Source organism: Mesocricetus auratus, unplaced genomic scaffold, assembly GCF_017639785.1.
Source record: "Mesocricetus auratus isolate SY011 unplaced genomic scaffold, BCM_Maur_2.0 Super-Scaffold_100037, whole genome shotgun sequence".
NCBI classification, from domain to species: Eukaryota; Metazoa; Chordata; class Mammalia; order Rodentia; family Cricetidae; genus Mesocricetus; species Mesocricetus auratus.
In genome coordinates this window covers 10,200,552-10,214,551 of record NW_024429215.1, presented here as the reverse complement: position 1 = coordinate 10,214,551, position 14,000 = coordinate 10,200,552, and the positions used below count along the sequence as shown (strand labels likewise).

General features: G+C 47.1%; 2 protein-coding genes and 1 pseudogene across 2 annotated transcripts in view; 2 read left to right on the top strand and 1 right to left on the bottom strand.

Moving 5' to 3' along the window:
- The window catches only part of LOC101828857 (olfactory receptor 5-like), a 100,750-nt gene that overhangs the window by 77,045 nt on the left and 9,705 nt on the right, over positions 1-14,000 (top strand). The gene's annotated exons all lie outside the window — the stretch shown is intronic.
- LOC101838371 lies at positions 4,771-8,573 on the bottom strand (annotated as a pseudogene).
- On the top strand, positions 9,043-11,390 carry LOC101838628 (olfactory receptor 10A7-like). The gene has a single exon (XM_040734022.1). It carries the CDS (start codon positions 9,084-9,086, stop codon positions 10,050-10,052), a length of 969 nt encoding a protein of 322 aa, XP_040589956.1. The 5' UTR covers positions 9,043-9,083; the 3' UTR covers positions 10,053-11,390.

The window sequence follows — 14,000 nt, the reverse complement described above, 5'->3', positions numbered from 1 at the left end:
CGCAGACATTAGATAATGCTCAGCTACCAGTGTCCACAAATGGTTTCATGGATTCAGGCCCTGATTCCTTTCTGGCTTAATCTGGAGGCCTTTTTTACCGTGGCAGCATTAAGGTAGCTTTCAGCAACATCCAAAATGTTTGTCATCTCATCCTTTATAAAAAGTTTTGGAGCACTAAAGAGCACTGGCTGGTCTTGCAGAGGGCCTGAGGTTTGTGGTTTTGGGTTTTCTGCTCATAACTGTCTGAGACTCTAATTCCAGGGGATCCAGCATCTTCTCCTGGTCTCTGCAGGCACTGCAGTACCGATACATACATGAAATAAGAATACATTTAAAAGACTTTCTCTGCATAGCTTTGGAGCCTGTCCTGGAACTCACTCTGTAGACCAGGCTGGCCTCAAACTCATAGAGATCCACCTGCTTCTGCCTCCTGAGTGCTGAGATTAAAGGTGTGCGCCACCAACACCCGGCCACCACATTCTTTTTAAAAGAGATTATTAAACTTCAATCATGCAATGAGTGCCTTTATAGGTTCTTTTCAGAAAGAAGCTATCAAAGTTGTCCTAAAACATGTTTAATTTAGACTAAATTTTTGAGCCTGAGATAGAGTTTATTTTTCAAGTTTTAAAGAGGTACCAGGGGCCAGTAAAAGCTTGGTATACTCAAGGCATATAACATTTAAAAATATTTTTTATCTATTTTCTAACAATTTCACACATCCACGCCCACCTCCACCCCTCCCACTCCCTCTGGTCACTCACAGCGCGCCCTGCCTGATATAATCTCTTCCTCTTATTATTGTTTTAAACTCAGGGTCCAGTCAGCGCTGCCTGGCGGGGCGCTGACTGATTTAAAGCATTTAACCTGACCACTTGATATACCTGCACCCTATAGAACGATTGCCACCTATGAATTTAATTAACACATGTGTCATCACCATTTGTGCATATGTGTGTACGTGTGTGCACCACACGTGGTGTAGACACGCGATTCCCTTGGCGAGTATGGAGCACTTCATGGTTAACTGTTGTACCACACTGTGCAATAAGACATCTTCTGTCTTGAAGTTTGAACATTCCTCAAATCTCCTCATTTCCCCGGTGCTGTGGAACCGGGAAATCCCACGTTCACTTTCTGCTTCTATGGACTCAGTCTTTTCCCAGTCTGCGTGCTGTGCTCATATGACCCTTGTTTTCCAGTCACCCGCAGGTTTCGCTTGCCACATTCTCCACCAGATTCGATCCTGCTATTGCAAGGACAGGGTTTCAGCGCCATTGAACGATGAGCCTGTCCAAGGGCTTTGACCTCAGCTCGTGGTGGGTGACAGCACTTGCCGCCAAGTCTGAGACCTGAGTGTGATCCCACAACCAACAGGACAGAAGGAGAAAGTTGACCTCTGCGACTGGTCCTCTGACCTCCACACACTCCTCCTCTCCTTGTCCTCCTCCTCCTCCTCCTCTCCCCTCCTCCCCCTCCTCTCCTTGTCCTCCTCCTCCTCCTCCTCTCCCCTCCTCTCCTTGTCCTCCTCATCCTCTTCCTTTCCTTCTCCTTCCTCCTCTCCTTCCTACCCCTCCTCTCCTTGTCCTCCTCATCCTCTTCTTTCCTTCTCCTCCTCCTCTCCCTCCTCCCCTCCTCTCCTTGTTCTCCTCCCCCATTTCTCCTCCTCCACATTGGACTACACCTTTCTTCCTCTTCTTCATATCCCTCATTTCTCCCCTGAGAGATACCCCACCGTATCACTCTGCAAGGAGCTATCTCTGCTTAGTCTTAAACATTTGGGGGAAATCCTCCTTTATCGTTACAGAACGGTCTCTGCAGTGTTTTCCTGTGGGGTGAATGGACTTATCTACATATATTCTAGCCCACCCAGGACTTATCAACGTGTATTCCCAATGTCACTATTGGTGTCCCTCACGCACCCTTCCATGTGCCCACATAGCCCCTCGAGAGGGCATTTCCATCACATGGTGCTAAGATGTGGTATCCCTGCCCCGCTGTTCGGAAGGCTTGATCTAACACTGATTTGATTCTATCCACATTCCCGCAAGCTGGGCTGTGCAGCTAAGACTCCCAGCTTCCCAGTAGGAAGGGATTTGTCCCTCCAGACCCCTGCCAACATCAGGCCTTTTCTCCATGGAAGAGGCTCCCACCGTTTACAGAGGTGACTTGGCTTGCCTGTGCCGTGGATGGAGGGATGAACAGGAAGAGGCTGATATCCCTGGGCACAGTGAGGATGGCTAATGAGCGTGGAGTCTACACTCCCCAGGGAAAGCAGACAGCTCCGGGTCCCTGGCCAGAGGCTGATATCCCTGGGACCTGCTTCAGCCAGCCTTGACTGTGGATGGGCAAGGAGGCGAGTCTCCATCTCCTTTCTCTTTGGGACTGTGGGGTTACTCAAAGGAAAGAGACAGTTTCTTCAAGGACATTACTGGAAAGGTAGGAGGAGTGGGTGTCTCTGCTTTGCTTGGCAAGTCTGGGAGGTCCCCGGGCTTCCGTTTCTCGACTCAATCATCACCTGAGAATTAACTTGACCGAGATGAACTGTGACAGGTGTGGGGGGGCCAGTGAAGAATTCCCTGAGTGTTTGGGGAGGACTCACCACTCTGGGTTTCTCATTTTCTGATATTAGAACCAAGAACAATGGCTGATCTCAAGGAAAGCAGTACGCTCAATAGTTGTAAGGCAGTCAGCCCCCCTCACTCCTCCATTTCCCCTCTCTGCTCTCTTCCTTTCCTCTTCCATTCCTCCCTATCTCCCATTCTTCCTCCCTCTGCTCTCTTCCCCTCTCTCCCTTCTCACCTTCCTCCCTTCTCAGCTTCCTCCTCCCTTTCTTCCTTAATCCCTCCTTCCCATCTTCCCACCCTTCTTCTGTCTTCCTTCTGTCCCTTCGTCTTCTTCCTTCCTCCCTCTATGCCCTTTCCTTCTCTCAGTTATCTTACAATCAACTTTGTCTACAGCTGTCCATTGCATTACTTTGGTGGCAGGGAGCAGGGATTGAAAGAGGCTCTCAGTATATATCCCAGGTTGTTCTAGAACTCATAATATCCCCTGCTTCGACCTCCCAAGACTGGGGTCACAGATATGCACCATCACGCTCCATCCCTTATAATACAAACTATATATATATGACACTGAAGACAGCTTCACTATGTAAAATAATAACAAAATAGCACTTATCGAATGGCTGTTACGTACTGGGACCATGTATAGAATTCTTCCAGGTTTTATCACACTTATTTCTTTGTGTGCGGGATGCTTGTATGCTCTATAGCACATGTGTGAAGGTCAGAAGACAACTTGAGGAGTCATCTTCTTATTTCCATCATTCCAGGAATCAAACTCAGATCTCTTAGCTTAACAGTAAGCACTTTTACCTACTGAACCTTCTCACAGTCAGAGATTAAACTGGTTCAGTCCATCCTCACTGTGGCTCACTGAATTAAGTAGAGTTTTGCACACTTCACTGGATTGACAACGAAATGAAGGACTTACCCCCATGTGACCCATGTGATCTAGAATTGACTGGATGCTATCTGGCAGCCTCATAAAGCAGACGGTTGCCCAGCTAGCTATAATAACAAGGAAAATTTTTCCCATGCATGAGAACATGAAAGACACAAAATCTGCTTTGAAACCAATTACAATTTTACTTTTAAAACTGGTCTCTACACTCAGTGGCTAAAGTGGTTGGTGTCCGAGCAAAATGAGTTGATTTTGGAGTCTCAAAAATCATGTAAGAATCATCAGTAACATAAGAGGTTCGGGAAGCAAAGGGAAGTGGAGTCAGGCAGACTCCGGAAGCTCCCTGGCCAGCCAGCCTCGCTGAAAGTGCAATCTCCAGATTCAGTGAGAGACCCAGTCTCAGAAAGGAAGGTGTTACATAACAAAGGAAAACACCCAATGTTAGCCTTCTCTACAAGCCAGCAGGAAAGTCTCAGACTCTCTTTAGTCAGAGCCGTCCCTCCCTCCCTCCCACCTCAGCACCAAACTGGAACATCCTCGAATCTTTCCGTTTCAGTCGATGCCATCATCCTGCGTCTATGGACAGACTCCTGGCAGTCATGTCTCATCTCCCCCCGTCCTTTGCGCGAGCATCCAATCCATCAGCAGTAGCTGGTGATGTAGCCTCCGGAATCGGTTCTGTGCATCTGCACCTCCTCGTTGAGATGTCTGTTTCTACGTAGCAGCCAGCAGCACCCCTCACGCCCAGGACTATCCAAGTAGCCTTCTGATGTCTCCCTGTGCCTCCAGCTTTGCCATCAGACACTCTTCAGTTGAGAGCACTTGGGAAGTAAAACAGAGAATGCTTGACGAATGTGTAAGTAAGACTAGATAGAGTCCTTCAGGCAAGCTGAGGCATCCCTTGTCTCCCTGAAGGGGTGATGAAGACTTCCAGTGGCCTGGGTACCAGTTGCAGAGGAATTAAAAATGCAGTCACCAAAGGGATATTCACCGAGGCAGCAGCAATTTTTTCTGTGGTTCTCAATGAGCTGCCGTCTCCTTCAATCTGTCTCCCACACCTCAACCTCTCTCTCTCGATCTCTCTTTTTCTCTCTCTTACACACACTCGCACACACACACACACACATTCACTCATCATTCTGGTGAATGCAATGAAAAAATAGATTGGAGATGCCAAGGAGAAAGGAAGAATGCCTAGTTATGAACTTACAGCACTCATTATGTGAAAAGTGATGGTGACCTACGCTGGAGGTTGCTATGGAGATGGTATCCACTTAGTTCACAGAGTGCATTTTTTTTTTACAAATACACCTTTATTTATTTACTTTTCATTAGTTTAAATCCTGGAAGGGTACAGCATCACACGGATTCTTTGTCCAGTGGCCTTTGCCGGAAGGTTGCTTCGGGAATTTGGCACGAAGCATGCTACTGTTTCCACGGGCCTGAGTTACTTTTCCCCAGATCACTCTGGTTTTGTTAGGTTTGCCTCTGGGTGTCACTGTGTTATTTTCCGCTCTATACACGTAAGCGCATCTCTTGCCCAAGTAGAAGTCAGTTTCCTCTCGGGCATAAACACCTTCAGCTTTAAGAAGAGCTGTGTGCTCTCTCTGGTTCTGGAGACCTCGCTTATAGCCAGCAAAGATGGCCGTGCACCAAAGCGTTCCATAGTTGCCTTTTAGAAGTCCTGTTCCCAGCAGGCCCCAGGAATCTGCCCCCAAAGTTCAGCAGCAGGAACTCCGCTCACCTCCACCCACAGAGTACATTTTTACAAACTGCTTTTTATTTCTTTTTAGATCTGGGAGCTCAAACCTGCTAGATAGAAAAGCTCGAGTGGGAAGATCTAACCTACATTCAGCCAGCAGTATCCCTGGAGGTTGCTTAAGAGTATCGCTCTCCTCTCGGAGTTGAAAAGACGTTGGCTATCTCTGTGTTTAACTTTCCTCTGTTACATTCTTAAGATAGATTCCCCCCCCTTCCCGGCAGTGGAGGTAATGTACGTGCACTTGAGTGTGGTAGCATGTCTGCCTGTACACGAGCAGGAGAGCAGTGGATCTCAGCCTTCCTAATGCTGTGGCCCTTAACGCAGTTCCTCAGGCTATGGTGACCCCCAAACATAAAATGTTTTCCATTGCTACTTCATAACTGTCATTTTTCTACTGTTATGAATCATAATGTAAATATATGACATGCAGATGGTCTGTGGCGTTCCCTGCGAAAGGGTCATTCAACCTCCAAAGGGTTGCGACCCACAGGTTGAGAACTGTTGACGTAGCTTCTCTTCTTTCTCCCCACCGTATGACCTTGAGACGGGGTCTCTCGATGAGCCAGCCCTTTTGGTTAGCCTAGCTGGCGGCGAGCCCTGAAGATCTGTCTGTCTATGTTCCCCTCTCTGCCGCTGGGTTTGCAGGCACATGCCTGGCTACTGGGGATTGAACCTAGGCTCTGGAACTCACAGAGCAAGCACTCTTATCCACTGACCCATCTCACCGTTTCATTCACTATAAAACTTGCTTCTAGACGTGGACATGTACAGCCAGGCTCCACCTGGTATGAGACTGGCTTAATTTCAGGCCTGGGACAAGGGTGGGAGCAGCATTTACCCCCAAGGTGAGCGAGAGACACCAGCATGCAGCAGGACTGAAGATCGAGTGAGAAGGTGCTGGGTAGAATAAAGGAGGCCTGAGAACGTGGGCTGTCCATCCCCAGAAGCTCAATAAAGGACTTCTGGGTCAGACAGTGGTGGTGCATGCCTTTGATTCTAGCACTCGGGAGTTCGAGGCCAGCCTCGAACTCTACAGAGTTAGTTCCAGGACAGCCAGAGCTGCTACACAAAAAAACCCTGTCTCAAAAAACAGACAAACAAACAAAGAGCTTCTGATTTGCCGTTATTTGTGCCAGGCACTGAAGTAGAAACTAGAAGTGGAATTATGAACAAGACAGGCATTCAACCATTTTGTAAATACAAATTCTTCACCTACTGCGAGCCTGGCGTTGTGTTTAGTAAAACAAAAGGATGTGCATGCACTGAATGCTGTTGTGAGACTGTTTGATGAGCTGCACAGAGGACCAGGCTTTAGGGTGTCACCCTATGATGTGGTGATGTACTATTTATGGTTTATTAAAGTCTGCCTGAAGGTACAGAAAACAAAGCCAGCCACACTAGTTAGCTATAGAAGCCAGGCAATAGTGACACACACCTTTAAACCCATCACTTGGGAGGTAGAGGTAAGCAGATTTCTGTTAGTTCAAGGCCGCACTGAGCTACACGAAACTGACCCAGTCTTAAAGAGAGACAGCGCACACAACGATGACCTCAGCACTTGGGATCACACGCCTTTAATCCCAGCACTAGGGAGGTGTAAAAATCAAAGGGTCTCATGTGGGGATTGATTCTCCGGCCACACTGAGGAGAGGCAGACATCTGAGGCATGGTGGAGACAGGATCATCCCCTTTAGTTCTGAGGTAGAGGTAAGAGCTAGTGGCTGGCTACTCTGCTTGATGTTTAGCTTGAAGTTTGAACCCTAATGTCTGTCTCTGGGTTCTTTTATTTCTTGTGTTACACTAGGACACCCTTCTGTGCAATCCTTTCTCATTTAAGTATTCCCCTCTGTCTGCCCAAACATTGGAAGTTGAGGAACAGGCCTCTTTCCATTTAAAACTTGGATCCAAGATCAGTTCCTGATGCAATATCTGGGGCTGTGGGTTATCTTTCTGGATTGTGTGGTGTGTGTGTGTGTGTGTATGTGTGTGTGTGTGTGTGTGTGTGTGTTTGCATATTTTTCCAGGGATGGGTCACAGTCAAATATGTCCAAATAATGTGTGTGTGTGTGTGGTACAATATACACATGTGTATGCAGGTATGCTTGTCTGTGCGTTTGAATATAGGTCAAGGTTGGTGTCTTCATCCACCGTTCTCAGATTTTTAATTTTTCTTTTTACTTTTTTCCTTCTTTTTTTTTTTTTGGTCTTTCGAGGCAGGGTTTCTCTGTGGCTTTGGAGGCTGTCCTGGAACTAGCTCTTGTAGACCAGGCCGGCTTCCAACTCACAGAGATCCACCTGCCTCTGCCTCCCGAGTGCTGGGATTAAAGGTGTGCTCCACCAACGCCTGGCTCCAGCTTTTTAATTTTTAAAAATTTCTGATGTAGCATGTAGTATGCGTGTAGCATGCACATGGGTGAGTGTTGCGTGCCCGTGAGCCAGACCGGTTGGACAGAGAGCTCCCATGATGCACCCGCCTCTGCTCCCCCAACACTGTACTCACAGGCATATGAAGCCATACCTGGTTTCTACATGGGCGCTAGGGACTTGAACGCAGCTCCCCAGGCTTACCCAGCAAGCTCTCTTACCCCCTTCACCATCGCTCCAAACCCTCTGCCTTATTTTCTCAGACAGGATCTGTCACTGAATGTGGAACTCGCTGTGTCAGCCAGACTCTGGCTGGCGAGCAGCCCCTACCATCTTCCTGCCTCTGCACCCACGACCCACACTGGAGTAACAGAGGCAGCACCCTGCTTTTACATAATGAGGATCTAAACTCGGGTCTTCCTCTGTGCACGGCAAGCACTTTACACATAGAGCTATCTCCCTGGGCCCAGAAATTGCAAATATTTTCACTCAAAATGGATTTTTCACAAAACTCACACGAGAGACGATCCTTTGATGGCATTTAGTGGAGAATGATCTCCTGGGCTGTAGGTGAAGTCATGTGACCCGTGGTGCTCACAGATTACAGACTGAATAGACTTTGTCGAGTAGGAAGTAAGTTTGATCTAGTATTTGCTCAATTACAGCTACAATCAGAAAGTGTGACTAGTAGGAGTGGTCGCTTGTTTTACTCTGGCCACCCAGGCATGGACTCTCAGGTGGTATGATTTCTTCACCTATTTATGTATGGGGGATGTGGGAGTGAGTGAATGCATGTGCCATTCAGATGTCAAAGACCAGCTCACAGGAGCTGGATCTCTTCTTCCGCTGTACGGGTGTTGCGGCTTGAACTCGGGTCTTCAGGCTTAGCGGCAAGCTCCTTTATTTGGGGAGCCATCTTGGTGGCCTTGGAGGTGGTGTTTTAATACATACCTGAAGACTGAGAATGGTCTAGCAACACCAACATGTGGAAAATTTATATGCAAAGGCCCTGGAGAGGGCTCCCTGAGGAGGAGGACGTGTTGGGTGCTCGGGCGAGATGGTCAGGTATTGAGGATCTCGGGAACCTCTTGGGAGGGTAGAGGGAAATGTGGGTAGAGATGAAGCCAAGGGCCAGCACACATCACCCTTAAAAAACGACACGGAAAGAGTGGCGGGAGGGGGAGAGAATGAACGGCGGATGCGAAGACCCTGAGGCGGTACACGCGCGCCGGATGGAGATCCATGGAACATAGACCAGAGACACAGGGCGGAGTTAGGTCAACAGATGCGGCCATTTCATTCATTCCACACTTACTGAGGTGCTTAAGAAAGGCCCTGGGTGTCAGAGGATTTGATTTGCATTTTGGATACGCTTTGCTGTGATTAAATAGGACAGAACTTACAGACTGCAATTCTCACTTCATCTTCTCCTCCCTCTGGTACTCCATAGGGTTCCTGCCTGACCCTTAGCTCAGTGCCCTGGAATCCTGGGCTCATGTCGCCGTTCTGGGCAGCTCGTTCCTGGACCAATCAGAGCCACACACATGAGCTGGAGTTCGTTCTGCTGGGCTTTGCACATGTGCCCTCCCTGCGCCCAATGCTCGCAGTGCTCTTCCTGGCCATCTTCCTGCTCACGCTGCTAGGCAACACGCTCATCGTCCTGCTCACCAGCCTTGACCCAGGCCTGCGAGCGCCCATGTACTTGTTCCTGCGCCAGCTGGCCCTGGTGGAGATCTGCTTCTCACTGGACGTGGCGCCCCGTCTGCTAGTGACCCTGCTGCGACCTGGTCGCGGGATGTACCCCACAAGCTGTGCCCTGCAGCTGCTCCTTGTGCTGTCCTGTGTCACATCTGAGTGTTTCCTCCTCACAGTCATGGCCTGGGACCGCTTCCTGGCCATTTGCAGGCCTCTGCACTACGGCGCCATCATGAGCCCACGGTTGTGCCACCTGCTGGCCACCATGTGCTGGCTCGCAGGAATTCCCGTGGCTCTGGTCTTCACCATCTGGCTCTTCAACTTTCCCTTCTGTGGACCACGGGGCATCCGACACTTCTTCTGTGACATAGCACCTCTGCTGAGCCTGGTGTGTGCAGACACCAGAGTCTTCGAGGCCAACGTGTTTGTGGCCACTGTCCTCGTCATCATGGTTCCCTTCTGTCTTATAGCTACATCCTACATCTTGATTCTGGCTGCTGTCCTTCGGATGCCGTCAGCCTCTGGGCGCCACAAGGCCCTGTCCACCTGTGCCTCCCACCTCGTCGTGGTAATTCTGTTTTATGGCACAACGGGAGTCATCCACTTGCGCCCCAAGGCCAGCTACTCTCCTGAGAGCAAGCAAGTAGTGTCCCTGTCCTACACCATGGTGACCCCCATGCTCAACCCCCTCATCTACAGCCTGCGGAACAAGGAGGTCAAGGCTGCCTTTGGGCGTGTGTGCTGTGGACGCCAAGGGTCTAGGCTCTAGACTCGATGGAAGAAGCTTCCCCTTTACCACCATTCAGAGTGAGGAAATTGTTGAGGCCCACGTTCCCAGGGTGGCTTAAGACCCTGACTTTCCTCTAGGAAACCCATGACTGCTTCCATTTTCCTACCCAAGAGAAGGCACAACACCAAACTTTCCGTCTCTAATCATGGTTATTTTAAATAAAGGTGGGTGAACAAATCCACTTTAAGCCAAGGAGAGTGTGTTAGCTAGCATCTTCTGGAAGAATGTTGCACAATAAGCCATTTTAAAATTTAGTGTCTTGAGCCCCAACTAGGCATCTTTTGTCACCAAATGAAGCTTCCAGTACCAGGATTCATTTACATTTAATTGAGATGTTGGCCAAAGGCGTCACATGGGAACACCCAAACAAGCCAAGGTTGTTGCCAAGACTGTAGGTTGTTCTCCACAATCTAACGGGCAAGGTCCCGTTGCTGTAGATGACACCTACACAACTCATTTAACATGGGGAAGTCAAGCTGGTGCCTACACCGAGCCTTCGCCTGTACTGGCTAGCATCTGGTACAGGCAGATACTCTGCGTGCTACCACAGGAGAAACATAAACACCAACCTAGCTGCAAACACTTTGATCCGCAACGGTGTCCAGGTATGCCAGTGTAATGGTGGCACAAAGCTTGGAGAAGTAACCAATTAATATCTGATCTGACTTAAGGGCCACTCCACAAATGGAACCCATCCCCAACATTGCTTGGGTAATCAAGAACCTGAGACTAAATAGCCCAGGGACCTAGTGTAAAACAAACAAACAAAAATAGTGTCTTAAAGCCTGTCACCTATTCTCATTCAATTTCAATTGGCTGAGTGTTAGGTAGCCTAGGCTGGACATACCTTAGTGGTTTTTGACATGGGCTAATTTTGCGTATGCACATAGATGTTGTTCAATGTTAGCGTGGTTATAATGAAGAAGCTTTTATCTATATACTTCTCAAGATCAAAGAGTTGATTAAAGCATGGCCTTCCATTGCAGTAGCTGAAGTATAAAAGGGGAGATCCAATTACATGCCAGATTGTCAAGGCTTTGGTCACATGGCGTACTATCATTAGGAATAGACCATTTAAAGCCTGTGGGAAGATCTAAAGTCAAGAGGTAATGTATTCCCTCGGGCTTTATGTGAAGGAGGCTGGAGTTATGTGAAACTTGACCTTCGTAGAACGGTGATTGAGGAAATTAATAAGACATTAATAAATCAACATCAAACCCCCAGATCTCAAAATTTCTCTCTCAGATTTTTTTCTTTGTCCATCATCTGAGTGAGGGTTTCTACTGCTGTGACAAAAACACCATGGCCAAAAGCAACCTGAGGAGGAAAATGTTCATTTCATTTTCAAACGCTTAGGTCCCAGTCCATCGCTGAAGGAAGTCAGGGAAGGAGCTCAAGAAATGAAACTGAATCAAAGACCATGGAGGAGAGCTGCTTATGTGGACCACCCCGCAGCTTGCTCAGCTGCTTTCTTATGCAACCCAGGACCACCAGACCAAGGGTGGCACCACACACAGTGGACAAGGTCCTTCTATACCAATCACTAGTCAAGAAAGCATTCAACAGACTTATCTATAGGACAATCTCATGGAGACATTATCTCAGCTGAGAGTCCTTCTTCCCAAATCATTCTAGTTTGTGTCAAGTAGACATAAAACTAACCAACACATCTATAGGATTGTAGGAGTTGTAGATGCTACTGTTTGGGCTTTAGCAGAGAAGGCTCGACCGTTAAGCACACGCACTACTCTTCAAAAGGACTAGAGTTCCCTTCCCAATATCCGTTTTGGCTACCACCTGTCCAGAGGTTCAGTGGATCCAATATTGCCTTCTTGTGGCCAATATGGGTACTGCACACATGCTCATACCCTTACATATATATATGCATATATGTACAAACACACACACACATATACATACATATATTCTTACTAATAACAGAATCAACAAAAGAAAAACAAGTCTATTGGAGAGACAGCAATGAGGTACTAATGGCTAATGAATTCCTGGATCCAATCACACCTGAAGTTTGCTCTATTCATAGAAAGTCCCCTTCTGTGAACAAATAAATTCACTTCTGCTTAAGCGTGTTTTGGTCGAGTTTTCCATCTCTTGGTATGACTCCTGATGTTAGCCTTAACAATTAGCCTAGTTCTTGAGAGGCAATGATGGTGGTGGTGATGATGATGGCGGTAGTGATGGTAATGATAGCGATGACAATGGTGATAGCTGTGGTAACGTACTGTCACTACATAGGAAATGAAGGACTTTGTTCTGTGAAATTGCGTAATCCTCTCAGTTAGAACAGCTCTGGACTGAGTTGAAATAAAGATGTTCTGGTATCAAAGCACCATTACAATAACCCTGTGCATGTTGACTTTTAACATAATCGTCATCACCGTCATCATTTAGTATGCATATTTTACACTGACTGTCTCTGTTTTTTCACTGACTGCCTCTTTATACTTTTATGGGTGTTGGGTACAATAGAGACCAATGAACCCCAACCCCACTCCATCCTGTTCAAAGAACACAAAGTAAACCCTGAAGAAGATGGGATGATTTGTGCAACATCCTGTTTGGAAGAGTGTGGTCCATCCTGAATACTCATAAACAATTAATTACCTTTCTATTGCTGTGATAAAGGACTATGACCATAGGAACCTACAGAAGGAAGTTATTTATGCTCATGGTTTCAGAGAGCTGAGTCCACTATGGCAGAAAGCAGAGAAAGTGTGAACTGGGAATATCAATTGAAATCTGGAAGCCCATTCCCAGTGACACACCTCCAGCAAGACCATATCTAAACTTCCCCAAACAGGGCCACCAACTGGGCACCAAGTATTCAAGACTATGCACAAGACTATGGGAGACATTCATCACTCAAACCACCAAAGAACTCCAATTTTAAATAATTGTTTAATCTTCTGCCTCTCTTTGCAAAATGTAGCTAGTACCTCAGAGGAACCCTGAGAGTGGCTACTACACCAAACCATTACTTCTAGCATCATGAGGGAAATCAACTAGTATGTATTGAGAATCTACTCAGTGTCAGTTTTCATGCCAACATGGTAAATGCTTCTGCTAATTTAATTCTCCAAAATGTCTATACTTCATACCTGCATAATGGTAATAATAAAAACAATCCCACTGGAGGGTGATTTCATTTATACTGAGCTGAGTGACATCTACAGTCACTGTTTTTGTCTTCTCTGTGATCCTGAGAGAAAGGCAAGGTCATAGCAATTTATTCTGGTGGTTCACAATTATCTTAGTTTGTCAAAAGCTGGGTTTCAGGTCTGTTGAGATACAGTCTCTGTAGTGTTCTTCTGTTCTCACTCAGAAGATGACCAACTGTGTCCCACCACAGGACTTGCTCAGAGAGGTAGCTCAGGTCAGTTTGGGTGGAGACAGAAGGGGTTAGTAAGTACTTTTCAAATACTGTGGTGTTGGGTTTAACTTTTAAAGGATGCATCCTATTTCACCACAAGGAAAAATGGGTCTGTTGCAGCATGAATAGATGTGTGGAGATCAAGAGTGAATATCTTTTATGTCACTAGTGTTTATGAGGCTGAGGATAAAGTGTGGGGAAGGCTTCACACAAGGATTCTAGGTTACATGTAAAGACAAAAGGTGCCCACCCACCAGGTCTAGTGAAAATCATGAAAGAAGCAATGAGAAGAACGTAATGGCTGAAGGATATGGAGGAGGGTTGTGAGATACTGTCTTCTGGACATGACATAGTTGTTGCACACATGAACTCATTGTAGCTGCGGTTACCTGCACGAGATCAGGCCAGCATGGCTAACTCGTATTTCACCAGGCAGAACAAAATAGACTCTGTGCACTTTAAAATAAGATGAAGCAGAACCAGAGGTGCAAGAGGAACTTGTATGGGGGAAGTGGAAAGGGAAGTTGGGGTGGATA

Bases quoted from the DNA above. Each gene is read 5' to 3' on its own strand.
- LOC101838628 (XM_040734022.1), top strand. From the start codon at position 9,084: ATGTCGCCGTTCTGGGCAGCTCGTTCCTGGACCAATCAGAGCCACACA.